The following is a 25,061-nucleotide window of genomic DNA, read 5'->3' as shown; positions in this document are numbered from 1 at the left end:
CTTGAGTACTTAGAACAGAAAAAGCAGCTGTCCTAAGACCTGATCGCAAGAGATCAACAAGAGACTCACCTTATTATCCATGGTCTCCAGAACTTCCAGGTAAGGGTCATTGATACAGCGATCATAATCCAAACTCTGAAAGAGGGCCGTGTGAGGGGAAAGAAAAAATCAAAAGCAGATAAGAAGAATTACCGAAACCCGGGAAGGGATAAAACTCCCGGTTCCTGCCACTAAAGGACAGATGGGCAGAGCAGCACCCAGGAGGACCTTGTTAGAAATGCAGCGCCTCAGACCCCCTCAGGCCTGCAGTATCAAAATCTGTTCTTTATGTACATGGACCTTTCAGCAGCACCGCTTTAGGTGCATAGTTCATGCTTTAGGAAGTTTTAAACTACATATTTTAAGTGTTCTGTTACTGCCAAACATTAAAAGACTTGAACTATCACTAGTGTTACCCAACTTACTCCATCAGATGAAAAAACACTTCAATTAACCAGAACCAAGTAATTTAGAAAGTCTAATTTTAAGTATCTTCTGCAGTTAGCGTCTGTGCAAAAGAGGTTAGTCACGAGACCAACGCGGAGATTGTTTTAAAAAAAACTTCCAGTTTATGTTAGGAAGTGGCACAGATTCAGCCCACCTCCTAAAACAGTTCCTTAAACTTCAGAGAACACAGCTGTTTTGCGAGCAATCTGCAGGTGTGCCAGACACATTTCACAAAACACTTCGTAGGAAATAATTTTTATTTCTGTCTTGCACGAGAAGCAGCAGTCTGGTACCAAAGGAAAACAGTCTTCTGTGTGTTCTCTCCCTGTAACGTACTGCTACCTACACGTCAGCTAGTGAACAAACTCCACGCTGGCCCGGTGGCCACACTCCGAGGCAGGAGTTCAGAGTCAAACCCAGATGTGACACGTGACAGTTTATTCCACTTATGTGACTATCCAAAGTCCAAATTCCTTTTTTAAAAGGGTCCTGGAGTAGCAGCAGGTGACTGATTAAGTCAATTATCATCTGCCCAAATGTGGAAGACTGTGTAGCCATAAAATAATTCTGACAGGTCTACAAAGACAGATGGGAAAATGTGCAAAAATTAAGTAAAATAGGCAAGATGCAAAATAAGTAAATTAATTAAGGCAGATGCAAAATAAAATGTATATGATCCCATTTTGATTAAATAAAATTAAGATTTGTATGTCAGTATTCAATGCAAAATATCTGGGAAAACTGTTAACAGTGGTTATCTCTGGTGTTTTAGGAGGCATTCACACCTGGATAGTACTTAAAATTCTCCCAGCAAACAATGCACACTATAGTAGGAAAAAAATTATTTTGCTGATTACAAAACAAAAAACCAATCAGGAAACAATACTTCTGCTGGGATGGTTGCACAACTCTGGGAATATACTAAAAAACCACTGCATTGTACACTTTAAATGGGTAAATTGTATAGAACGTGAAGCATGGCTCAATAAAGCTGTTAAAAGGGACATTCAGAAACAACTGCAATACCAGAATACCAATCTTTTCTTTTTTTAAAAAATAAATTAGCTGATAGTTTGACACTTGGTAAACACATACCAATGAACTATATGCTCTGTTATTAAAACCTGATATTGTTACTTCTTCTTTGCCATGACTAACTTCCTTTTATTTCTGTTGTATATGTTGCTCTTTGGTTTGCAGAACTAACAACTTTTTAAAAAATAAAATTTGTAGAGGTGGCCTGCAGGGCTGCTGCCCATGGTTATGAGCAAAAACTGGCACCTGGCAACGGGGCAAATAGGGACTTGAGATGTAGCCCAAATTCACCCAGGAAGGGTGCCTTAGGGCTCACACAAAAAGCGCCTTCAATGGGCCTTCAGCTGGGGCACTGCAATAGCTCAGAGGGGGAGGCCTTTTATTCTAAGTCCTCAGCTCTGAGGGGTGCCTTTCTCTAACTCAAAAAGGCACTACAGGCTCTGTGACCTGCATGAAAACAATACTGCTTGGTAATGGCCCCATCCCACAAATAGGGAGTTGTCGTTATTCAAACCACCTATAATGAGAATGGACGTCAAAACGGGGATTCTAACATCTTATAAGACCCCCAGCTTATCAAAGAAAGAGACAAGTATGTACAATGAACTCTCCCTAGTGCAAGAAGGAGCACATTTTAGAAAGATCTTCAACAGAAGGGTTTTCTAGTTGATCCCTCATAAATAATATCTGAGCAGACTTTTCTGATTAAGTGCCTCGCTAAATGTGCTCTTTCACATAGCAAACACCCTCAAGAAGCTCATACACAGAGATGGTTAATTGAGAAATATTAATGACTCACATGAAAGAACATTAGCCCGTAAAATTTACATAAATATGCAAATCAGCTGAAAGGAAATGCATTACAAATATGAGCGCAATTTAGTGAAAGCAATGAAGGAGCCGGGGGAAGAGTAGGTCAATGGAGCAGAGACGCCGTGGTGAGCTCCCAGGAATAGGAAGAAGGCTGAGACAGTGTCAGTCGTAGTAACAGTCAAGATGATATCACAGGCTCAATGAGGGAATGCAAGGTGACAACACAATATGGACTGCCTTATACTAATTCCTGCAAATCTCTCAACCGTGTACAAGCACACAAATATTTAAGAAATACGAGACAATACATGAATGGACACAGTGCTTTTTGAATGATTAAAAGCACATGCATCAGAGCAGCACATTACACTATACCACTGTGGTGCAGTTGGCAAATTCTAAAACCCTAAAATTATTTTGTCAAGTCAATTGCAAAGGGAAAAAAAAGATGAAGGTGGAATCTACTTAATCTTAAACCTACTTGACTTAAAAGATATATCAAACAAATGCAATGTGAGGACCTCATTTGGAAACTGATTCAAAGAAACTATTAAAAAGTACATACGACATTTATAAGACAACTGGAAAATCTGAACACTGCTTATTTGACATCAAAGAATTATTGTGAATTTCTTAGGTGTGAAAATGGTATTGGGTTATGCTAAAAAACAAAGTCCTTATCCATTAGAGATGTGCATTGAATTGTTTACGGGTGAAATGATGTGCATGTATAGAATTTCCTTCCAAACATGGGAAGAGGGAAGTGGATGGGAGCGTAGATGAAACAAGGTTAGACATGAGCTGGATGACTGTTGAAGCTGTGTAATGAGTACAGGGGTTTCAATGTACTATTCTGCCCATTGTCATCTATGTTTGAAATTCTCCATAATAAAAGTGAAAAAAAAATTCCATGCAAAGCTGTAAATGGTAATAGTTACACTAAATTCTACAGCAAGAGTAGGATAAAATATTAGAAAGAAAATTAGTCTGGGTATGCTATTGCTCCAGAATATTGATTTCTTTAAGTCTACATGGGTTTTTTTTTTTATAAATTTATTTCTTTATTTATTGGTTATGTTGGGTCTTTGTTGACCGTTTGCGGTGGCTTCTCTTGTTGTGGAGCACAGGCTCTAGGCGCACGGGCTTCAGTGAGTTGTGGTTCGCAGGCTCTATAGCGCAGGCTTAGTGGTTGTGGTGCACGGACTTAGTTGCTGTGTGGCACGTGGGATCTTCCCAGACCAGGGCTCGAACCCGTGTCCCCTGCACTGGCAGGCAGATTCTTAACCACTGCACCATCAGGGAAGCCACCACATGATTTTTTTTAAAGCATTAAACACAGACACAATTAATCCCACTTCTTGCAATTAATCCTAAGAAAGCACTTAAGGATGAACAAGAAAGGATGGTTACAACCATGCAGCTCATAATATAGGGAAGTCAGATTAAAGAAACTGTGACACAATGAAATACTGTTCCCCTATTTTAAAAGATATTATAGAAAAGTATCTATTGATACAAAATTTCTTATCAACTGGGAGGGAAAAACATGTTAAAATAGTATACCTAGCAGAATCTCACTGTTACTTAAAAAAAAAAGTGAATAGTCGTCTTTTAATGAGCAGGGTTATGTGTTTTTCCCTAGCTTCTTTTTTTAAATCATTTACAAATCCTCTGTCACAACCGTGGCTTGTTTTTGTCATTTTGAAAGTTATAGGAATGTCATCATAAACAGATTAAATAATAAAAAGCACTTCAGCAGCACTGGCCCTACCACACACACACGCACACACACACACTTTCTCTCAGAGTCCCATGCTTGAAATCGGGAACTACAACCAAGAACTGACAATTCCGAGAGAAGCTGCTTAGGCAGGGAAAAATCATCTGGAAACTCACTCCTCTTAGAAGAAAAGCAAGGTCTCCTGGCCCACACCTGTTATGAGCAAATACTGTCAGTGGCTTTGACTCTGGGTCTCTACAAGTTGTAAAAGCAAACAGTCTAATGGCAAGCACACGCTCTATCCAGCTTAAGGTGCCACAGATCTATGAAAGCCTGGAGACATACCCCAGATTCTGCTTTGGGGCTGAGGTAAGGAAAGGGCTTTTTAAACAGCCGCCTTTCCACATATGACCCACTCACTCCCTGGGAGAGAAGGTCAAAGAGCATCTCTGGTTGGAATCCTAATGTTTCGGTCTGAAGTGAGCAGGTCACTCACTTTACTTCTGTTACCCAAGTCAGCATCTAAGAATCTTACCTCATAGTCTTTCCTTGGAAGGATCTCATCCTCCTCCTCCTGTGTTTCTCCAAGGATGGTCTAGAAAAACAGATCCAGAGAAGGAAGGCCTTTTTAATGGTCTTAAAAGCGGAAAGAAGCAGAAGCATTTACTGAAACCAGCTACTAGTTTCTAAATCATCTGGAGCCATTACCATCAAATGCGAACAGGACCTAAAAAAAAACCTTTTGAGATGGATCTACAGTCATCAGCTGAGCTCTTCATTCCTATTGATACATTCTCTAAATAAGCACTCATCTTCAGCAGACTTCAAAGATGTCACTTGCCAGCTTAAGAGGGAAAGAATTCAGGTTCCGTCTGACAACATGCCGAGTCTGAAATCAGGAGGGACTTGTCAACTCTGGGGACACAACAACACAAGTTTTCCCAGGGTGCTTTGCAGAGGGAAGCTGGATTACCAGTGACCCAGAAAGGGTGAGGGATAGAGTGAGAAAGGGCTGGAGAAACTAAGCCAGCTGCATGATATGCACCGAGTCCAGAGAAGGGGCTCATTCCGAAAACGCTCGTTTCATTCAAAACTCCGTTCGGATGGAAATTTTAAAAAATAAGGATGAGACTAACTGGGGTTGGCCTGGATTCTCCCTCAGATTCCAGGGAAGGGTTCTGAGAAAAGACCCCAGACTTGGGCACGTGAAGCCGGGAAGACGCTTCGAGAGCCCAGGCTGCGGTCCCCAGGCCCCACCCGCTGCCATCTGCGGGCCCAGCTCTGCCCGGCCCCACCCCCGGCAACGCCTCTCGCCGTCCCTTAGCAACCGCCCCCTGCCCAGCCCGGCTCCACGCGCTCCTCACCAGCTCCTCTGGGGTGCGGGTCTCATGCTCGCCGCAGCAGCAGCACCACCTGCAGCAGCAGCACAGGGACCCCCTGCACCCCGCCATCTTCCTCCTTTACTGCCACTCTGCACCCCTCTGCCAATCCCCCTCCCACCCAGGATCCGTGCCTCACGTGACTGGCCCCGGGAGTGTCACGTGGCCCTCTGGAGCTTGGGGACGGAGACGGGGAGTGGCTGCAGACGGGTGGGGCGAGGGTTCGCGTCACATGACGGTGGAGGGACGGCTTCCAACGAGACTTCTGGGCGCGGCCATGTTGGGGGCGGGGCTTCCGGGCGTCCGCGCGGGTGGTTTCCGCCCTCTGGTCCCGCCTCCCTTGGCAACCTGACACGCGCGTCGCGCCCCCACCTGAGCCCCGCCCCCTCCGCAGGCTCTTCTGGAGCCGACAGGCAGCTGCGACGGGCGCGCGCTCCGAGCCATCCGCGACCAGAGGGTGAGTGACGGCGAGGCTTGTGGTCGCCGAGGGGGAGACCAGGGCCTTGGGGGCCACCTACCTGGGGGCGGGCGCTTGCCAGAGTGGGGAGCAGTGGAGGCCGGCCAGCCCGCCCCCTCTGCGCGCACGCCCTCGGGGGGACTAGAGTCACCCCGCCTGGCTGCGACCCTTGCGATCCTCAATCCTGAAGCAGAGAGTTACTTTCGGATCCCGGCCTGGACGGAGGGACCGCAGGGCAGAGGCGGCCCTGAGGTGGGGGTGGTGATCCAGTGCCCTGGGACTGGACTTGGGCCTCCGTTTCCGCCCCGGTCCGCGACCCAGTGACCCGGTGACTCGATTCGCGGCCCTCGAGCCACCGGGCGCCAGAAGCATCTCTCCGGCTCCCTACCGAGCCCCTGGAGAAGAGCCGTGCGCCTCTGGCACTGCGGTGCCAGACTCCCACTGCATTGGGCTGCGCACAGGTGCCCACCTGGACCCCTCTGGAAGTGGTGGGTTCCGTATTTCCCCACTGCTCGGTGCCTGACACCGATTAAGTAAGTGCTCATCAAATGACAGAGGGTTGTTTTGAGGATGGAGTGGCAGCGCCTGGCCCGTAGGCGCTCAGTGAGTGCTGGCTGTTACCAGGTGCCAAGCACTGGGATACCATAGGCAGAACACCTGGCCCTGGTCTCAGGGAACTGGGAGGAGGGAGGGGAGACAGACATGTGTACCCACAGTTGCAACCCAGGTGCTATGGGAGCCTAGCTTAAAATGGGTTCAGTGGTAGCACGTGGAAAATGTCGAAGGAAGGCTAGTGCCTGGCACACAGTAGGAATGCACTTAAGTCTTAATGAACAAATGAAAGAGCAGATATTCTGCAGGTGGCTCAGCCTCCGCCCCTTCTTGGTTTTGTTCCAGCAGTTCATGAGGCACTCTCTTGAATTCTGAAGAAAGGCCAGACTAGGCTGATCTTGACACTCTCCCCTTTCTTACTCCTAATCTTCGTCCCTACGGAGAAACTGGAATTTTAGGTCAGAATCAAAATGGGCACTCCTAGCAGTGGAAAGCACGGTCTGGTCTCAACTCCTTGACATTGGCTGTACCAGGGTGTGTTACGTGCACTTGTCTGTGTTTTGGGGGAGAGGAACATTGGATCTCATCGGTTTCTTGAGTCTAGACCCCAAAATGGTTAAGAACACGGGCTTAGCAATGGGCATTCCCTGAAAGACATGAACTTGGCCTGGTTGTTCCTCTAATGTTCCAGGTCAGCACACACTGGATTTTCACTACTGTGGGTTTGCACCGTGCTGTGCAAGAGTAGTGTTTTGTTTTAGTTTTTGTCTTATTATCCCCACCAAACTGCCCAGTGGCAGTGTGCCCTGTCGGCCTGCCTGTGGTTGCCATGGTTCAGGGCTTCAGCTGTGGTGGCTGTGCAGTCACTGTAATTACTTGAACTGACTTCACTGGTGTGTGTAAGGAGAACAGCCTGGAAGGCATGCACAGACTGGACAGCGTTGGTTCTGAGTTGGACATAAAGTCATGCCCTTATTGAACTTGGGTTTGGCTACTTTTGGAACCCAGCCAATGTCAAGTTCTAACCCATGACATGGTCTTTTTGGAGAAGCACAAACTTGGGAAAAATCTGGTTGCTTTGTCGAGCCCTCACCCTTCCATCCTGCATGCATACAAACTGTTCCAAGTAACAGGAGATGTTTCCATGTCCGAGCTGTTCCTTGTTTGGCGAGTGACCCAGTCACCCTGAACATCTGTTGCCCTCATCTCCACCCAAACCCGCAGTCTGCAGCCCTGCGTCCCCTTTCTCCCCTCCGCCCACTACCACTAGAGCCTCAGCCCTCCCTCTTGCCTGGAAACCTTGCCCCCGCCCCCTAGCCGCCCCAGCTACAGCTCTAAGTTCTTCCTTTGTCACTGCTCCGCCCATTCAGACACACCCGCTGGGGAAGTTTCCTCGTTTCTTCTCCAGCGGTCTGGGGTCTGAGTTTACACTGGCAGAGATGGAGCGTCCAAAACCCAAGGTCCTCCCAGCGGGGCACTGCTGCTCCTCCCTGCGCATGCGGGCCTCGGAGGCCGGCAGCGGGAGGTTCTCAGTGCCACCCTCCATCAGGTAGCGGTCACGGAGGATCCAAGGGCCGAAGGCGCATGTTTGTGTGCTGGGTGGGGGCTGTCGTATGAGGCGTCAGGCAGCAGCGGAGGGCAAGGCTTGGAGCGCGGCAGCCCAGACAGTCGTAACCGTGGCGTGTGAAGCCACTGGGTGGGGGCATTGTCACCCAGACCCTCACCGGCCTTCTTCCTGCGTGGAAATGCAGCATCTCTCACTTGATCCTGCCGCGCCGGGGCTTGGCTGCCTGCCTGCCGTCTCACGCCCCCTGCCCTCACCCCGTGCAGCAGGAGCTCGGCCATGGTGAACGAACCCAGAGGGAACGGTGGCCCCAGCCCCCGCTGTGAGGGCAGCAGCAGTGGCAGCGAGAGCTCCAAGGATAGTTCAAGGTGCTCCACACCGGGGCCGGACCCAGAGCGACACGAGAGACTCAGGGAGAAGATGAAGCGGAGGATGGAATCTGGTGACAAGTGGTTCTCCCTAGAATTCTTCCCTCCTCGAACTGCTCAGGGCGCTGTCAATCTCATCTCGAGGTGAGTCGATGTAAGATAAGGAGTAGGGCCAGCCTGGGGGATGGGGGCAGGGGGTGGGGGTTGGGGGGTGGAAAGATGAACTGTCAGCCCTGAGGCTGGGCTGCACTTTGACCTGGCAGAAAAAGACAGCCACAGAGGGTGGAAAAAAGCAAAGCCAGGGTAGATCCTTTGATACGCAGCTTCCTCTGTTGTCTGTAAAAGTCCCTCCAAGCACGGGGAATTTTTAGACACGCTCTTCCATGGGTTAAAAATGTTGATTTGCTCAGACCGCTTATTTTGGTGGAATTGGGGCTGGATCATGAGTAGAGTTTAGGAAGTTACAAAACGGTGGCTTGGAGAACCTTTTCAGCAACTTAGGAATTTGGATTATGCCCCTTGAAATCTAGAAATGCCAACTGGATTACGTTAGTACTTTATGAGTCGCAGTTCCTTTTTTAAAGTTTATGCACTTTACCACTTGCACTTCTCACGTGTTGCTCCCAAGGCTGTGAAATTTGAAGGCACCAAATGTTTAAACGCACCATGTTATGGCTTGTAACTGCGCATGTGCACACGTATAGCTCTTGATTCTAGTTCTGGAAATGCGGCCGTGCTCTGCAGGACTCTTGGCTGCTGCGCTGGGCCTGGGGGACAGCAGGAAAGGAACTTGTGTCTGCGGACGTTCTTTGTCCCCAGAATGAGGCCCTACTTGCCACTCTGAGGGTTCCCTGAACCCTTGACCATCGAAATGTCTTAACTCACCCGAAATAATAAATGTGCAAGCACTTTGAAAAGTCCGAAGTGCTGCTCTCACACAACATGGGGTCATTGGCGTTATGTATTATTTCCACAATAAGAGTAATCATAGGAATAGCACGTTGGTCGCATGTTTACCGTGTACCCAGCACTGTTCTAAGAGCTGTGGAGCCATCCGTCACGATATCCTCAGTGTTATTATGAAGTAGGCACTGTCCTCTGCCGCTTTGTAGGATTGAGGAAGCCGAGGCTCAGAGAGATTAAGTAACTCTCCCAAGATCACACAGCTAGTGAGTAGCAAAGCCAGGGCATGAACGCAGGTCAGTCTGATTCCAACCTGCACGTGATGCTTCTCTAAGTCTCAGACCCCATGGGAAGGTGGTGAAGGGTGTGTGCCCCCAATAGCCCCTCTTCAGGAAGAAATTCCCTACAGGTTTGACCGGATGGGGGCAGGTGGTCCCCTCTTCGTGGATGTGACCTGGCACCCAGCAGGGGACCCTGGCTCAGACAAGGAGACCTCGTCCATGGTGATCGCCAGCACCGCCGTGAACTACTGTGGCTTGGAGACCATCCTGCACATGACTTGCTGCCACCAGAGCCGGGAAGAGATCACGGGCCACCTGCACAAGGCCAAGCGGCTGGGCCTGAAGAACATCCTGGCGCTGAGGGGAGGTGTGGAGCCAGCACTCTGCTTGCTGGGGTCTTGCTTTTCTGAAGACTTCTTCTGTCCCTGGAACGGTCCTTTCCTTTCCTCCAGGTCCAGCACTGAGTACACTCAAGGTCCCATCCCTGCCAGTAGCATCAGTAGGCAGTGTGGGTCAGGAGGACCACGGGCACCACGCAGGTGGAGCCACTTCTTGACCCCTTGACCTTGCAGTAGGAGTTCTGTCGGGACTGCGGCCGGTGCCTGATAACCCTCTGTCCTGATGTACACAGCTTAATCGATCCCTGGCTGCACCCAGCTTTTGGCCCAATCACAGCGTTCAGCTCTGGCCCGTGTCCAGGAGTGAGGATAGCTGGTTATGCCTCCGGCAAACACTGTCATTGGGCCACACAGGTGTGGGAAGCGGGAGCCTGATGGGGGTGGGCACGTGTGGCCTCACGCTCCCCACCCCGAAGACCACTTCTCACTTGGGACGAGTGGAAGATTCTCCCAGGAGGCGAGGGTTCCCAGGGAGTGGGAGAGCGAGCGGTGGGCTTGGGTGAGGCTGCGTGGACACACCCAGGTGTGAGTAGGGAATGGGTCGCTGATGCTGTAGGCTGGACGCAGAGCTACAGCTGTTTGCTGTCCGCCACTGCCAGCACAGGGTCCGCAGAAGCGGTGCTCAGTGACCGTTTGCCAGGTTGGCTGCTGGCTTCCCTCCCACTGTTTACTGGCCGCTACACTAGAAAGCGGAGACATCAGCTTAAGTGACGTGAAGACTCTGCCTTCTAGGCGCTCACAGTGCTGGGTGTGGGGGTGGGAAGAAGGAACAGAGAGGCTACTGGAGGTTGGGTGAGACCCAGCACTGTGACCTCCAACCCTGCAGACCCCATAGGTGATCAGTGGGAAGAGGAGGAAGGAGGCTTCAACTACGCCACAGACTTGGTGAAGCACATCCGAAGCGAGTTTGGTGACTACTTCGACGTCTGTGTGGCAGGTGAGTGGCTGGGGTATCCCAGTGGGTGGGTCCGGAGAGGGAAAGGAAGGAGAGGCACAGAGAGTCACCCCGCCCCCGGTATTCAGGTCAGGACCCGCTAGCCCGGTGCACCGCCAGCCTGCCTGCGCCCGGGTGACGGAGGTGTAGAGGTGCATCAAACAGCGTCTGTCATCTCATCATTCTGTCATCCGCTACCCTCCCAGGCGTGCCACCACCCCTTCAATTTTTGTTCCTCTGCCTCTTCTTGCTCTTAGCCTGCCTCCCAGCACTGTTCTTCCTTCTGTAAACAAAAGAGGTATGTTTGTTAAGACTCTGAGGGCAGGCAATCTCAGAACAAGGTCAGGAAATGGCATCAGACCTCACTAAGCGCTGAAACCAGGAGGCAGGCAGAATCCAAGGCCTCCCTCATTCTGTCTGGGGCCACGGAGCCCCAGCTCGCCCTCCTACTGCTCCGTGCTTCGTGCCATAGACCTGACACGTATGCCTTTCCCGTCCCTGATGTGTGTGGTACACGGGTGACCTGCCGCCTGCTCCTGACTGTCGCCCAAACTGATTGACAGGTCCCAGTGTCAGTTCCAAATCCTCAGGAGAGAGAATTGAACGGGCTCAACACTAGTTTCTCTAGCTACAGCCCGGAGGCAAGGGTCACCTGCTAGAATCAGATGGCGCGGCCTTCCCTCCTGCCCCCACTCGTGGGGTCTGGGCCGTCAGCTTCTCAAACGGGGGCTTGGGTGTGCTGAGGCAGCGTGTGCCGGGGACACAGGAAGTCCAGGGAGTAGCATGACAATTTTTCTCAAATATTTTGTGGAACATCATATCATTCTTATTAAAATAAACGTGGCGGCATTATGGAATAGCAGATCCAAGTGATCTGAATTTAAAAACATAAGCCATGTGGCTTCAAGGAAATGACTTGTTGTGGGGACTTTGGGCTGTGTCCCCAGGCCCCCATGTACATGTCCACTGTTCTCAGTGTTGAGGTAAGTGAGTCTGGGAGGCCCTGATGAGGAGTTAGGAATTCAAGTGTCATTGCTTGCGAGGCCACGAGGCAGTCAATTGACTGGGGAATCTGCCCAGGTGCGGTGGGCGTTGGCGGGCCACGGGTGGAGACTAGCAGAGCTGTGAGCGGGCACTTGCCGAGCAGTTTGGTGCTTTGCTTATGATAAAGTGGGTAAGAAAGAGGACTAGGGATTAGGAAGCACCCAGCTGGCCATGATGGAACAAACATACAGTAAGACTGAACAGAGTCTAACTGTAAGCAACTGCTGATTTGTTGGGTGCTGTTGAGGTGTTACAGAGTGTCAGCTATTAAAACCTCTGTTTCTGAAATTTCTGCTGGAAAAATAGCCTTGTTATTGAAAGTGTAAGGCTCTAATATTTAACCCTCCCACCCCTTCCCTGAAACAATAGCTTTCATATCCATTTTTGATGATTCAGCGTTTCTTAAGAATGAAACTGCCTTATCACAGCAAAGCAGCCTGGCCACCCGACAGTGTGGGTTCAGGTCTGCCCCCTTCCTGTCTCGGGGTCCTGCCCTGGCCTCAGGCTGAGGAAGCCAGCGCTCCGCTTGTAGTTCATTAAGGCCTGTGGTCTTTCCTGTGCAGGCAGAACCACTAGTAAGTTCAGTCGTTTAGGGAAGCGGGCACACCGATCCTGCAGCTAGCCAGGAACCTAGGGGACGTCTGGCCCCACCTCCCAGGTGTCCCCAGAATCCCCTCCTCAGCGTCCCTGGCACGTGGACACCCCCCGCCCCAGTGTTTTCACACGCTGGGAGGTTGTTCCTTTGTGGGGTTGTTCGTTCCATGGTCAGGCAGCTCTCTGAAACTGATCCTAGTTCTGCCATCAGGAGCAGCACAGAATGTGACAAATAAGGAACTCAACTAAGGTGACTCCTTTCCCGGTGACAGACCTGTGGGCATTTAGAAAAAGTTACCCATATTCTTTCGGTTCTTTTCTTCAAGCAGAACATCTCTACCCTCTTCTTCCTTGTGTAACATGGTTTCTGACCTTGCACTGTCTGGGATCCCTGAGTAATTTTAATGTGAAATTAAAAGCACTGTTTGATGAATGGATAAAGAAGATGTGGTACATACATACAATGGAATATTACTCAGCTGTAAAAAGCAATGAAACTGGCACATTTGTAGAGACATGGATGGACCTAGAGACTGTCATAGGGAGTGAAGTGAGTCAGAAAGAGAAAAACAAATATAGTATATTAACACATGTATGCGGAATGTAGAAAAGTGGTACAAATCAACCAGTTTCCAAGGTAGAAATAGAGACACGGGTGTAGAGAAAAAACACATGGACACCAAGTGGGGAAAGTGGGGAGGGTTGGGGGGGGGAATGAATTGGGAGATTGGGATACCAAATTGTACACCCTAAATATATGCAGTTTATTGTAAAAAAAAAAAAAAAAAATTAAAAGCACTGTTTTAATCCAGTACCTAGAGTCAAGCCCATTACCCCAAGGCTGCCTGGCCAGTGAGAACATAGCATTTTCTCTTTTCTGTGGCCACAAAGTGCAGGCCAGGTTGGCCTGGCGGCCTGTAAGGGCTGTGAGCCAGGACAGTGTGGGGATTTGGGGGCAATCCCCCGCCGACTCTTGGGAGGATGGCTCTAAGCACGCTCACACTGAGGCTCACCTGCAGGGCGCGGGGCCCATCAGATGCGCCCAGCCATCTTCGCTTCAGCTTGTCTGTGCTGAGGGGTTGGAAGGTACGGGTCCGGGGCTCTCTGTTCTCAGCTCTCTGGTTGCTTCACTCACCTTGAGCAGGTGGAGCCAGCCTCTCTCCACTGTCATCCATATTGGCAGGTTACCCCAAAGGCCACCCCGACGCAGAGAGCTTTGAGGCCGACCTGAAGCACCTGAAGGAGAAGGTGACTGCGGGAGCCGACTTCATCATCACCCAGCTTTTCTTTGAGGCCGACACGTTCTTCCACTTTCTTAAGGCTTGCTCCGAGATAGGCATCACCTGTCCCATCCTCCCCGGAATCTTCCCTATTCAGGTGAGGGTCCCAGGAGGGCTAATGGACTCCCATCACCCCTGTCCTGGCACAGGCCAGGGCCCTGGGCTGAAGTGCCAAGTTCAGGCCGAAGTTCTTTGATGCTCATCAGATTTTCATCAGTTAGATGCTCAGTCCTCACAAAATGTTGTCTTGCTACCCCCTTTCAGTTACCTCTGATGTCTCCCCAAAATAGCAGCGGTACCTGTTGGAGGGGCTTACCGATAAAGTGTCACTAAAAGGGATTATTACCCTCATTATAAATTTTGGTTAAATCAATGTTTCCCAAACTTGGCTGTTGCCAGAATCACTTAATAAGCTTTTTCAAAAGAGAGATTTCCAGATCCCGTGCCTGGACGTTCTGGTTTAGTAGATCTGGGGTGGGGCCTGGGGATTTGTATGTTACTTCTTAAGCTCGGCAGGCGAGTCTGGTGATTGGCGAGGCTTGGGAACCTCTGGCTTAGGTGACTACCGTGTTATCAATAGATACATCTAGGGGCCAAAGGGCCGGCTAAGAATGATGGCTGGAAGACTATGGGCAGCGGCTCTACTCTGCAGAGTAGAAAAAGCAGGAGTAGGAAAGGGTGCTCGTACCATATAGGCTGACTTTCCTGGGTCACTCTGTGTCACACGGCAGGACCGGGGGCCTGGTGGGGGATAAGTATTTGGGGTGAGAGATGGGCTGGGAGTTGGGATCTGCAGCCCCCCATGTCTCGGGCAGGGCTACCACTCCCTCCGGCAGCTGGTGAAGCTGTCCAAGCTGGAGGTGCCACAGCAGATCAAGGACGTGATCGAGCCAATCAAAGACAACGACGCCGCCATCCGCAACTACGGCATCGAGCAGGCGGTGAGCCTGTGCCAGGAGCTTCTGGCAAGCGGCCTGGTGCCAGGCCTCCACTTCTACACCCTCAACCGTGAGATGGCCACCACGGAGGTGCTGAAGCGCCTGGGCATGTGGACCGAGGACCCCAGGTGAGGCCAGTGGCCCCGAATTCAGGCCCGGGGGCCACAGAGGAGAGTCGGGTGGGCAGGGAATTCAGAGAGAAGTCACAGAATGAGCGCACCCTAGCAGTGCTGGCTGCCATGGGACACGGAGGGATGTCTGTGTGAGGGCTAGTGGCACGCTTAGGGCTCCAGTCTCAGCAGGAATGCCACATCTGGCTTGACGTTTTTGAGTCAAGATGGAAGAACCCAGGTTCAGTGGTGTCCCCTCCCTCTGGCCAAGCCCTGACCCTTCCTGTCTCCATTCTCACCAGGCGTCCCCTGCCCTGGGCCGTCAGTGCCCACCCCAAACGCCGGGAGGAAGATGTCCGTCCCATCTTCTGGGCCTCCAGACCAAAGAGTTACATTTACCGCACCCAGGAGTGGGATGAGTTCCCCAACGGCCGCTGGTGAGTCGTTGCAAATGAACTGTTTCTTGGGAGGAGGGAGAGCGATCAGGGTGGAGCCCTCCGGACAGGAAACACAGGAATGCCCGCCCTTGGGGCAGGTGGATGCTACTGTCTGTCCGGAGCCCAAGGTCAGGAGTGTGCCTTGACCTCCGGGCACCTTCTCCGCCAGGGGCAATTCCTCCTCTCCAGCCTTTGGGGAACTGAAGGACTATTACCTCTTCTACCTGAAGAGCAAGTCCCCAAAGGAAGAGCTGCTGAAGATGTGGGGGGAGGAGCTGACCAGTGAAGAAAGCGTCTTCGAAGTCTTTGCCCACTACCTCTCAGGAGAGCCGAACCAAAACGGCTATGAAGTGAGTGCTGCTGGGGTGGGATCCCTGGGTACCCCCCCTCCCTCCGTGGGCCAGACGGGCGTGGCTGCCCCACCCTGAGCCCGTGTCCATGTCTGGATGCGGCACACCAGCAAAGGGAGAAGGTGAGTTGGGGGGTCCCCACGTGAGGTGACTGGAAAGGACTTACAGAGGCAAAGACAGGCTGGGTCTCTGATGGGGACCATGACAGGGAGGGACCCAGCCCAGCTCACCCCCCACAGGTGACTTGCCTGCCCTGGAATGACGAGCCCCTGGCGGCCGAGACCAGCCTGATGAAGGAGGAGCTGCTGCGGGTGAACCGGCGGGGCATCCTCACCATCAACTCCCAGCCCAACATCAATGGGAAGCCGTCCTCTGACCCCGTCGTGGGCTGGGGCCCCAGCGGGGGCTATGTCTTCCAGAAGGTGTGGCAGGGATGCACTGGGCTACCCCCCTTGGCTGGCATGCAGGGGTTCCCCAGGGCTGGGGACGGAGCAGCCTTTCTCTCGGGGGCTCTTTGTGCTGAGTGGCAGTGGATCAGAGTGGACCGGAGCTCAGGCCTGAAGTCAGACCGACCTGGGTAGGCTGGTTACTTGACCACTCTGAGCCTCAGCTTTCCCTTCTGTAAAATGGGGATATGTCACGTCGTGTTCTGGGGATGAAACATGACAAAGCACATAAAGTGCTTAGCACACGGGCAGCATCCCCTCACTGGGAGCTATTATTACTGTTTCTTATGGACCCTTTCTCCTGGGGTTGCTGGAATTAAAATTACATTCTAACCTAAAGCCGGAGGGCTCTGGGGTTAGACAGACATGGGTTTGTGTACCAGCTCGGCTGTGTACCATCAGTGCAGACAAGTTGCTCAACTTCCCTGAACTTAGTCTCCTAATGGGGCTAATAGCATCCACCCTGCATGAGTGTCATAGCAAGTGAATTTAAATAAACCCAGCTTCATCCCTGATGGACCGGTGGTGCTAGAGAAGCCCTCCACCCAGCAGGTAGGGCGATGGGGTGTATCAGGCGTCTCTTGACTCACGTGCCAAACCAGGCCCCATGTAGAGCTTCTGAAATGACTCCTCCATGGAACCTTCCCCACCTGGTCGAAAGGTGGCAGATGTCCCTCAGACCTGTCCAGACCGAGACACCTCACATACCTGCTCCCCTCCCTTTGCTTATGTATTTGCCAACTCCAACTAGTGGCCACTGCTAGTCCCGATGCCTCACGTGTCCTGCCACACGGGTCCTCACGGATGCCACCCCGGACAGTCAGGAGGGCAGGTGTCTGGTGTTCTGGAGTACGGGGCACACGCAGAGCGCCCAGAGAAGGCGTCCAGCGAGGACTGGGGGTTACATGACGGTGCCTGTCTCCCTCCCACAGGCCTACTTAGAGTTCTTCACTTCCCGAGAGACAGTGGAGGCGCTTTTGCAGGTGCTAAAGAAGTACGAGCTCCGGGTGAATTACCACATCGTGGATGTGAAGGTAGGCCGGCCCCGGGTCAAACGGCCCTCAGCAGGGCCAGAGCACCAGGGCCAAGGGCACCACCTTTACTCCGCCATTCAGCAATCACGGTGTGCCCAGCGGGGCCAGGCATCGTGCCAGATGGATATGCAGACAGCGCCAGGCCCCTGCCCTCCAAGAGCTCCCAGCCTAGCGAGGGAGGCCATCAGTGGGTGACTGTGAATGTGTGTAAGCAGTTGCATTTTATAACAGTAAAGTTCAGCATAGGAAGAAGCTGGGGACCCAGGGGAGGGATGTCTAACTTGAGAGGTCAGGGGAGAGTACTGTGTGGCCTGAATCTTTAAGGATGAGGAGTAGGAGGGCACCCCAGGGAAAGAGCAGAGGGCATGCAAAGGCATCACTGCCAAATGGAGTCAGAGTGAGGCTGACATGTTAAGCTGGATCCAGGTTCTCAGGGGTCTAATTGTCCTGCTTGGAATTTGGGTTTTCCCCTACAGGCAAGTGGGAGCCTTGGCTCCATGTTTTATTTTGGGCAGGTCCCAGCAGACAGCTGTGTGGATAGCAGGGCCACGGGAAACTAGAGTCAGCAGCCCTGGTGGTCTGAGTGGCAAAGAGAGGCCTGGCCAGGCTAGACACGAGGCTCGACACGAGAGGAAGTGAGCAGAGCCACCAAACGTGGAGCTGATTGGAGCATAGGGAGGAGCAGGGAAAAGCCCAGGATGGCCTCTGGGTTTCAGACTCACTGCCGGTCACAGAGCTGCAGAGCCAGGGCTGGAGGGGGCAGGGCGGTGACAGGGGGCGTGTGGCGAGTGTGCTCCCGGTGAGAGGACCGCAGCTGTCTGTGCCCCAAGTCTGCTCCTACCCTCCCCCCACCCCACGCCCCTACAGGGTGAGAACATCACCAACGCTCCCGAGCTGCAGCCCAACGCAGTCACTTGGGGCATCTTCCCTGGGCGAGAGATTATCCAGCCCACAGTGGTAGATCCGGTCAGCTTCATGTTCTGGAAGGTAAGGAGGCCTGGGCCCTGCCCACCTCTAGAGCCTGGGGTGGGCGGCGTCTCTAGGTCCCTAGAGTGTGGCCGGAGGCCGCACCCCCAGGGCTGGCAGCGCCTTGACTCTGACTCATGGTGTTTACTTCTGGGCTGAGGAGCAGGGGTGGCACTGGCAGTGGGCCACGTTCTGTTCTTGGAAATGTCTTATTGGGCAGCAACAGAGGCCCCTGGGGTGCTGAGTGTGGAGCCATGGCCCAAGGGCAGCCCTGTTAACCTGGCCACTGTGTCTGTGTGTCTGCCTGTGCGTCTGTGTGTCTGCCTGTGTCTCCGCGTGTCTGTGTGTGCGTGCCTGTGTGCGCACGTGCCCAGGATGAGGCCTTTGCCCTGTGGATCGAGCAGTGGGGCAAGCTGTATGAGGAGGAGTCCCCATCCCGCATGATCATCCAGTACATCCACGACAACTACTTCCTGGTCAACCTGGTGGACAACGAGTTTCCGCTGGACAACTGCCTGTGGCAGGTGGTGGAAGACACGTTTGAGCTTCTCAACAGGCCCCCCTGCAGCGAGAGGGAGACGGAGGCGCCATGACCCTGTGCCCTGACACCCTTAGTTTGAGGCCACTGTGTCCTGCCTTCCTCCTCTCCGTCCTGCTTCTCTGGGAGACCCCTGTTCTCCTTCGTTTCTCCCCACCGCCTGACATGATGATGGCAGCTAGACTGGTGTGAGGCTCCCGGGCTCTGGCTGGACCTGAGTCTGCCCCACGCGGGAGCCTGGCGTTCCCTGCTCAGCTGAAAGTCTGTGCTCTGGCGGGGAGCAGCCCCATCCCGCAGAGGAGCACGTGGGCGGGTAGCATCCTCCCTGAGAAGGGTTGTTGCTGACAGAGCCCCCAGAAGCCAGCCTGGGACTGCCAGTGACCTTGCTCTTGGGGCCTGTGGAGGATGGGCAAAGCGAACATGGCAGCAGGCGCTGTGGGATTGCAGAGGAGGCGTGGCAAGGTCAAGGCGCTGCAGCCTTCCACCTCCAAGGCGTTGGCAGCTGCGCGCTACCCACCTGGGAATGAAGGGGCGGACCACTGCCCTCCAGGCACCGGCCCCTGGACGGACCTTGGACTGAAACCTAATAGTTCTCACCTCCTTCCAGCTCAGCTGAGTTTCTCCCCTTTCTACAGTGCTGCTTTTGGAAACAGTTGTCTCTGTTCCGGTGGCTCGAGAGAGAAAGTGCCTCTTAAGGGTTGAAGGGGTCTGAACCCTTGTGCGTGGTGGAGCCGTTGCCCTTCCCTTTCCTGCCCTGGCTGTGAGGGGTGCAGGGACACCCTGCCTGTTACCATCGAGGGCGAAGATGAGGTGGGCTCGAGCAGGACTGCCTTCTTCCTGGCTTAGTTTTCAGGCGGGACCTCCTCCTGCCAGCTGTCCCCTCCCCTCCATGCACCCTGTCCCAGAAGCCGTTCACCTGGCACGGCTCCCCCGTGCCCTCGAGCCGTGCTGCCCAGGGGCTGGACGGACACATGCACACGGGCTGGTCCCTGTCCCAGTCCCTGCTTGCAAGTCTTCGCTGGCTCAGGGGAAGGAGAGGGGGGCCAGTGTCCACAGAGCAGCCTGATGGCAGAGAAGGTGGGTCAGAGGGGCTGCCTGGCTGGGGCAGGGGGCAGGGGGCAGCCTTTAGGAGAGACTGAGTGAGAGGAGCAGCTGGGGCTAAGGAAGGCGTTTTATTGTCCGTCAGAGCTCTTGGCCTGAGCGCCCTGTGGCCTGAGCCTGCACTCCCCGGGTGGGTGGGGCTCCGACCTGTTTTCCTTTCCAAAGGCATGAGTCAGCTGCAGCTGGGCCCCCTGCTCGGGCCCCAAGTCCGCCAGGCGTAGGGGCTCCGGCAGCTTCCCGCCGGCTCTGGGCCCTCCTGAGGCCCGCCTGGCTCCTGGGCCTCCTGCTGCTGCTGGCCCTGCTCCCCTGCCCTGGCCCCGGGCTGCCAGACGCCGGTGCCACGTCTCAAAGGCCTGGAATCACGGAGGGGGCAGCTCTTTGGCTCCCTCCTGGGTCTGTGCTGTCACAGACCTTTTGTCCCCAAGGGAAGAGGAGACCCTTCCCTCTGCCCCAGGCCAAATGCACAGGCTCAGAATAGATGTGATTTGTGATCAGGGAAGCTGGGCTCTGAGTGCATATCAGAGAGGGGCGCTCCGTGACCCACACCCAACGTGGGCTGCTGGGAGCAGCTGCTGTGCCACAGGCCGAGCCGTGTCCCCAAACCAGTGACAGGGCAGGATGGTCACCAGCTGAATTCAAGGGCTCTGGAATCAGGCTGTTTAACCGAACGAATCCCTCCCCTGAAAGTGAAAGGCTACTGGAGGCAGCAAACGGGGAAGGCCAGCTCAGGAATGTGCAGGCGGGGCCCTGGGGCGTGGGGCTGCCCCACCAGTACCTGGGAAAGGACCCAGGCGTCTTCCTGTTGCCGTAGCCGCTGAGCCACCTGCAGCCGCAGGACCCGCTGCCGCCACAGTCGCCAGGCCCGCCTCAGGTGCCACTGCCTGAGCTGTGGGGACAGTTGGCAAGCAGGCCCTGAGCAGGGCCCGCCGCTGTCCTCAGGAGCCCCCAGCCCCTCTGCTGCCTCTCCCCGCCTGCCACTCTGGGGCACCAGGAGGAAGGGCATGTGACAAGGAGGTGTCATCTGAGGTGTGTTTACAGTGCAGATTCCTGGGCCTGTTCCCAAGGTTTCAGGCATGGCAGGTCCAAAGACCTGAACTTACTTTGAGAGCCTGCGTTTCTGGGGTTAGGGTTCAGAGTGGGACAGGATGGGAGATCAGCGTGAGGGTGGGAAGGGGCTGCCCCACTCACCAGTGTCCGCGCCAGCTGCTCCGCCCCCTGAGCATCTACCCAGCGCTGCCACACGGCTGCCAGGCGCCTGGCCTGCTGGGAGCCCTGGAGCCTGCGAAGCAGTGCCTCAAGGCGCCAGCGCTGCAAGTATGTCCTCCTGGGGGGAGAGGCCCTGGTGTGTGTCCTGATGGCCAAGGGCACCACGACCCCTTCATGGCCAGGAAAAAGGGCAGAGCCACGGGCCCGGGCCTGCTCCCCAGAATCCCGCGGAGCGAGCGCTGGCCAGAGAGGGCCCAGGTCTGGCCACGGGTCAGGCAAGCCCCTTGGCCTGGCCCCCTTCCTCTCCACCCCTACCTTCATCCCATCCTCTCCACTCCCACCCTTTCTTCTCCCTCTGCAAACACACGCTCTGCCCCTACCCGAGACTCCTTTTCTCGGCCTTGCCTTTGCTCTCAAGGTCTCTGATCTCTGAGCTGCAGTCCCCTCCTGGCCCTGTACGGTGCTGGCCCTGGACCCAGCAGTCACATCTGGGCCCCTGCAGCCGAAGCGGGGCGGCAGGGCAGAGGGGAGGCTCTCTGTCACCTGGAGAAGGGGAGTCAGAAGAGGTTAACACATCATTTGGGAGCAAACTCTCCACGGGTGCTTCTGGAGGTTGAGCACTAAGAAGAGGGTGAACAAGAAATGGTGTTGAGTGAGTTAAGCCTGTGTCCTTGCTTCCACCACTTCTGCCCAAGCCTGCAGCCTGGGCTGCAGCCCAAAGAGAAGGAATTTTCATTGTTTTCTCAAAATTGTGAAATATTGCAGAAGGGGAGATGGGTGGGGAAAATAAATACATAAGACAGATTTGCCAAGAACTCGAAGCCAACTTCCAGGCGCATGAGGGCCAGTGACCATCTCATCCCTGCGCTTCAGATGTTTCTCCCCCAAGGGAGGGTCTCCTTACTCTGAGCCCAGGACCTTTCTCTCCACTTCCTCTGTACACCGGGACTGTAGTGCTGGGTTGGGCCAGGCAGGCTGGGCCCTGTGGCCTGTGGCCTGCAGCTGCGGGTCTGAGGGAACAAAGAGAAAAACCTGAACCAATGGGCTTGGACATCTAGGGCCCCAAGAGAGCTGGTGGGATTCCTTTCCTGACAAGTAATAGGGCCTCCTGTTCGTGTGCACAGAAGTGGGATACTTCATGTAGCCTCAGATTCTCCCGTGAGCCCCGTGGCTCCCAGAGGAGACAGAAAAGGTGCCCAAGAGTAGTATGGCCATCAGTAAAGGCCACTGCCTCTTCCCGCTTCCTCCCACGTGGCTGGAGACTCAGGAAGGTGAGTGGGTCAATAATGGCTACCACTCAGAGCCCACCTGTGCCAGGTACAGCCTGTGAGGCGGGTATTACTCTCCCCACTTAGCTTCATAAAGTTAAGTTACTTGTCTGGGACCCCACCTCTCCAGAGTGGTCTGACTCCAGGGCCAGAGCCCTCAGCGACTGCTCTGTATGGACTGGGGGCTTCCTAAGGGAGTCTGTGTCACCATGGGATGGCATAAAACCTGGCCCCGTTGTTAGGTGAGGGCTGCCTGGGCCTGGAATTCAGCACCCTAGTTACCAGTCACCATTCCTGGCATTTACTTTGTTTCTACAGGCCTCAGTTTCTCCATCAGTAAACGGGATCCCTGCCTGCCTTTGCTGACAAGAATGGAGTGGAAGTGTTTATAAACATACTGGGAAAATAAAACTGTCTCGAAACACAGGTCTAGAAATAAAATACCCCGAGACCCAGAATCTGCTGTTGCCATAGCCCCGCACAGATGAACATGTGGGTTCTGCAAATAACCAAACCTAGTGCCTTTCAAATCCATTCAGAACAAACCACTTGAATCTTTTTGCTCAGGACCTGTCCAGAGCCTATGACATACTTCCTGGCGCTGTGAAGCAGGGTTCTCCATGCCGCCGGCTCAGCTTGAGGAACACTGCGTGGCCTGCCAGAAACTCTAGGGCCGTGTGTTCCACGGTGCCATGCCCCTAGACAGCCCTGCAGTGCCACCCCTTGTGCCTGGGCTTCACTGTGGCCTCTTCCCTCCTGCTAGGCCACCCAGCTCTTTGTCACCATTTGCTAGTATCAGAACTAATGCTTCTGGTCTGGAGATGGACTGAGAGTTATCTTTGTGTAGAGAGAATCATGAAAGAATATTTTTTTCATTTACATTTTCTGGTTTTTCTATAGTAAGCATGTTTCTTATTTTCTAATAAGAAAAAAATAAAAAGAAAAATCTTGACAAAAAATTGCTACTGACCGTAACTACCTGTCTTGATCCTAGGCTGCACCATGACTTGTGAATTTGGTGTCTGTCTCCCTAATAGATGTGACCCAGGGTGCGTCTTTGTAGCAGACTGGCACTGGGCTGGCACTCAGTAGGTGCTCAGTAAATGTTTGCTGATGGACCAATAGTTGGCTGGCTGCCAGACTAGGAGGCTGTCCGAGAACCCGTAAGGTTGGTGTCCACAAGGTCGCTGGGGTCTCTGGGAAAGCATCCAGCCAGCATTGCCTGGGCTGAACCAAGCTGACTCTGAGGCCGCTGGCGGTCGGGTCATTTTGGACCTCCTACCCAACCTGGGCCCCAGCTCACCTGCCTCCCCAGGGCTGGAGCGTTCATCAGCACCAGGAGGCGCCCTCTGGTGGCCAGCCTGGGCAGGCGCCTGAGGCCGGCCCTGGGTCTGGGATGGGCTGTGCCGGCCTCCTGGTCCTCTGCCTGCGGCTCCAGCCACACGCTGAGCAGCACTGTCCGCCACTGAGCCCAGTGGGTTCGCAGGAGACGCCTGGGCCCAGCCTGCTGGAACTGGGTGATGGCAGTTCGCTGGACACGGCCCCGGCTCATCGACTGGGCCCAGGCCTCTAGGACCCTGGGTGGGAGGGAAGAGTCCACACTGAGACCATCAGGGCCAGGGCTCTACAGCAGGCTGTAGGGAGCCCTCCTCTGCCCCCGCCAGTGCCCTGCAGGAGGGGGACCTCCAGGCAAAGCCCCGGGCCTGTGCTCCTCCTCCCCCATCCCTCTTCTGGAGAAATCAGGTTCAAATGGACATGGAGAGTAGCAGAATATCACATGATGGGGACAGCCATCCTGTTTAAGGGACAGAGAGAAAGCAGTCCTGCCCACTGTCCTTTCCTTCCATGCCTCCAGGAGCACTGGTTTATATCATCAGGCACCTGGTGTGTGTCTGGCCCGAGCTGAGCTGAACTGAGCTGAGAGCTTGCACACATATCTCTAATCCTAATCCCTGGGGGCACCCTGCAAGGCAGGCCTTTTATTTTCCTTTAAGTACAGTGCTGGAATTTGACCCCAGGACTAGCTGCAATGACCAGGACCTCCTCTCCACATCACCCGCAGTCCCCAAGCCCTGCCACCAGGTGCCAAATACCCTCTACCCTGGCCCCAAACAAGCTCAAGGCCCAAGCTGAAAGCACAGTGCGGGGCTGCCCTCAGGCCATGGGCACCCACCTGGCGCTCAGCTTCCGGACAGCATGGTCTCGGCTGACCCGGTGCAGGCAGGATTCACGTTCCCACAGTGTCCAGCACCGGGCCCGGGCCTGGATTCTTTCTCCTGCCTGCTGGTGGGCCTCGCAGCGCTGGCCCGGGGCCACTTGCCTTGCAATGAAGTCCTGCTGGGCCCAGGCCCTCCTCGACTGCCTGTCCACCCAGCGCCTCTGCTCTCGGCTTCTCCAGCAGGAGAAGGAGGCCCAGGCCACTTGCTGCTCCCGAGGCCGGGCTGCAGCCGCAGGGGCCTCACTGGCAAATGCGGCCCCTGATGTCCGTCTCCTCAGGCCATCCTGGAAGGCTGGACGCTTGGCCTGGGGCATCTCTGTGTCTCCCACGACTCCACACCGGGCCTGGAAGTGGCTGCAAAACAGGGGCAGAGGAGGGGCCCAGCTGACGTCCCAGTCAAAAGTCACGTTTATTCAAAAATCACACTGAGGGGATTTCCCTGGTGGTCCAGTACTTAAGACTCCATGCTTCCACTGCCGGGGGTGCAGGTTCAATCCTTGGTCAGGGAACTAAGATCCCACATACCCAGCGGTGGGGCCAAAACAAAACAAATCCAAAATTACAAGGAAAATCCCCCCAAACCATCACAGGTTATATACAGTTTTGCATACACAGCCCTGTGCCTTAAGAATGTATGGACT

The 25,061-nt window shown here is 54.0% G+C and overlaps 3 protein-coding genes across 8 annotated transcripts in view; 1 reads left to right on the top strand and 2 right to left on the bottom strand.

The window, feature by feature from the left end:
- CLCN6 (chloride voltage-gated channel 6) overlaps nt 1-5,543 on the bottom strand; it is a 29,479-nt gene extending 23,936 nt beyond the window's left edge. For 2 of the 4 annotated variants that reach the window (XR_009047670.1, XM_057696436.1), the window contains exons 1-3: nt 5,419-5,523; nt 4,590-4,649; nt 70-135 (exon numbers count right to left, since the gene is read on the bottom strand). Coding sequence is in view for 3 of the 4 variants with exons in the window: in XM_057696436.1 (XP_057552419.1) it covers nt 70-135; nt 4,590-4,649; nt 5,419-5,505 (213 nt within the window). In the remaining variant the exon portion in view is untranslated. Of the gene's footprint in view, nt 1-69; nt 136-4,589; nt 4,650-4,762; nt 5,062-5,418 lie in introns of those variants that run through there. The other 2 variants (XM_057696427.1, XM_057696429.1) reach the window with 2 other exon arrangements.
- Nucleotides 5,544-5,851: 308 nt separating this feature from the next.
- MTHFR (methylenetetrahydrofolate reductase) lies at nt 5,852-19,343 on the top strand. 3 transcript variants are annotated; one of them, XM_057698399.1, is made up of 12 exons: nt 5,852-5,890; nt 8,276-8,518; nt 9,687-9,925; nt 10,783-10,893; nt 13,712-13,905; nt 14,624-14,874; nt 15,159-15,293; nt 15,463-15,643; nt 15,883-16,065; nt 17,022-17,123; nt 17,991-18,110; nt 18,464-19,343. In XM_057698399.1, exons 2-12 carry the CDS (start codon nt 8,286-8,288, stop codon nt 18,680-18,682), a joined length of 1,968 nt encoding a protein of 655 aa, XP_057554382.1. In that variant the 5' UTR covers nt 5,852-5,890; nt 8,276-8,285; the 3' UTR covers nt 18,683-19,343. The 3 variants fall into 3 exon arrangements, with proteins under 3 accessions (XP_057554382.1, XP_057554371.1, XP_057554360.1); XM_057698388.1 differs by having other exon boundaries at nt 8,273-8,518; XM_057698377.1 differs by lacking the exon at nt 5,852-5,890 and adding an exon at nt 7,882-7,991 and having other exon boundaries at nt 8,273-8,518.
- The window catches only part of C1H1orf167 (chromosome 1 C1orf167 homolog), a 17,912-nt gene continuing 12,169 nt past the window's right edge, over nt 19,319-25,061 (bottom strand). The window contains 7 exon segments of the mRNA XM_057731017.1: nt 19,319-19,411; nt 19,523-19,689; nt 20,504-20,614; nt 20,917-21,052; nt 21,340-21,477; nt 23,506-23,779; nt 24,376-24,774. Coding sequence (XP_057587000.1) covers nt 19,319-19,411; nt 19,523-19,689; nt 20,504-20,614; nt 20,917-21,052; nt 21,340-21,477; nt 23,506-23,779; nt 24,376-24,774 — 1,318 coding nt within the window.

This window comes from Hippopotamus amphibius, chromosome 1 (genome assembly GCF_030028045.1).
Source record: "Hippopotamus amphibius kiboko isolate mHipAmp2 chromosome 1, mHipAmp2.hap2, whole genome shotgun sequence".
Taxonomy (NCBI): domain Eukaryota; kingdom Metazoa; phylum Chordata; class Mammalia; order Artiodactyla; family Hippopotamidae; genus Hippopotamus; species Hippopotamus amphibius.
The sequence above is the reverse complement of the archived record's forward strand: the minus strand, read 5'-3'. Positions and strand labels throughout refer to the sequence as shown.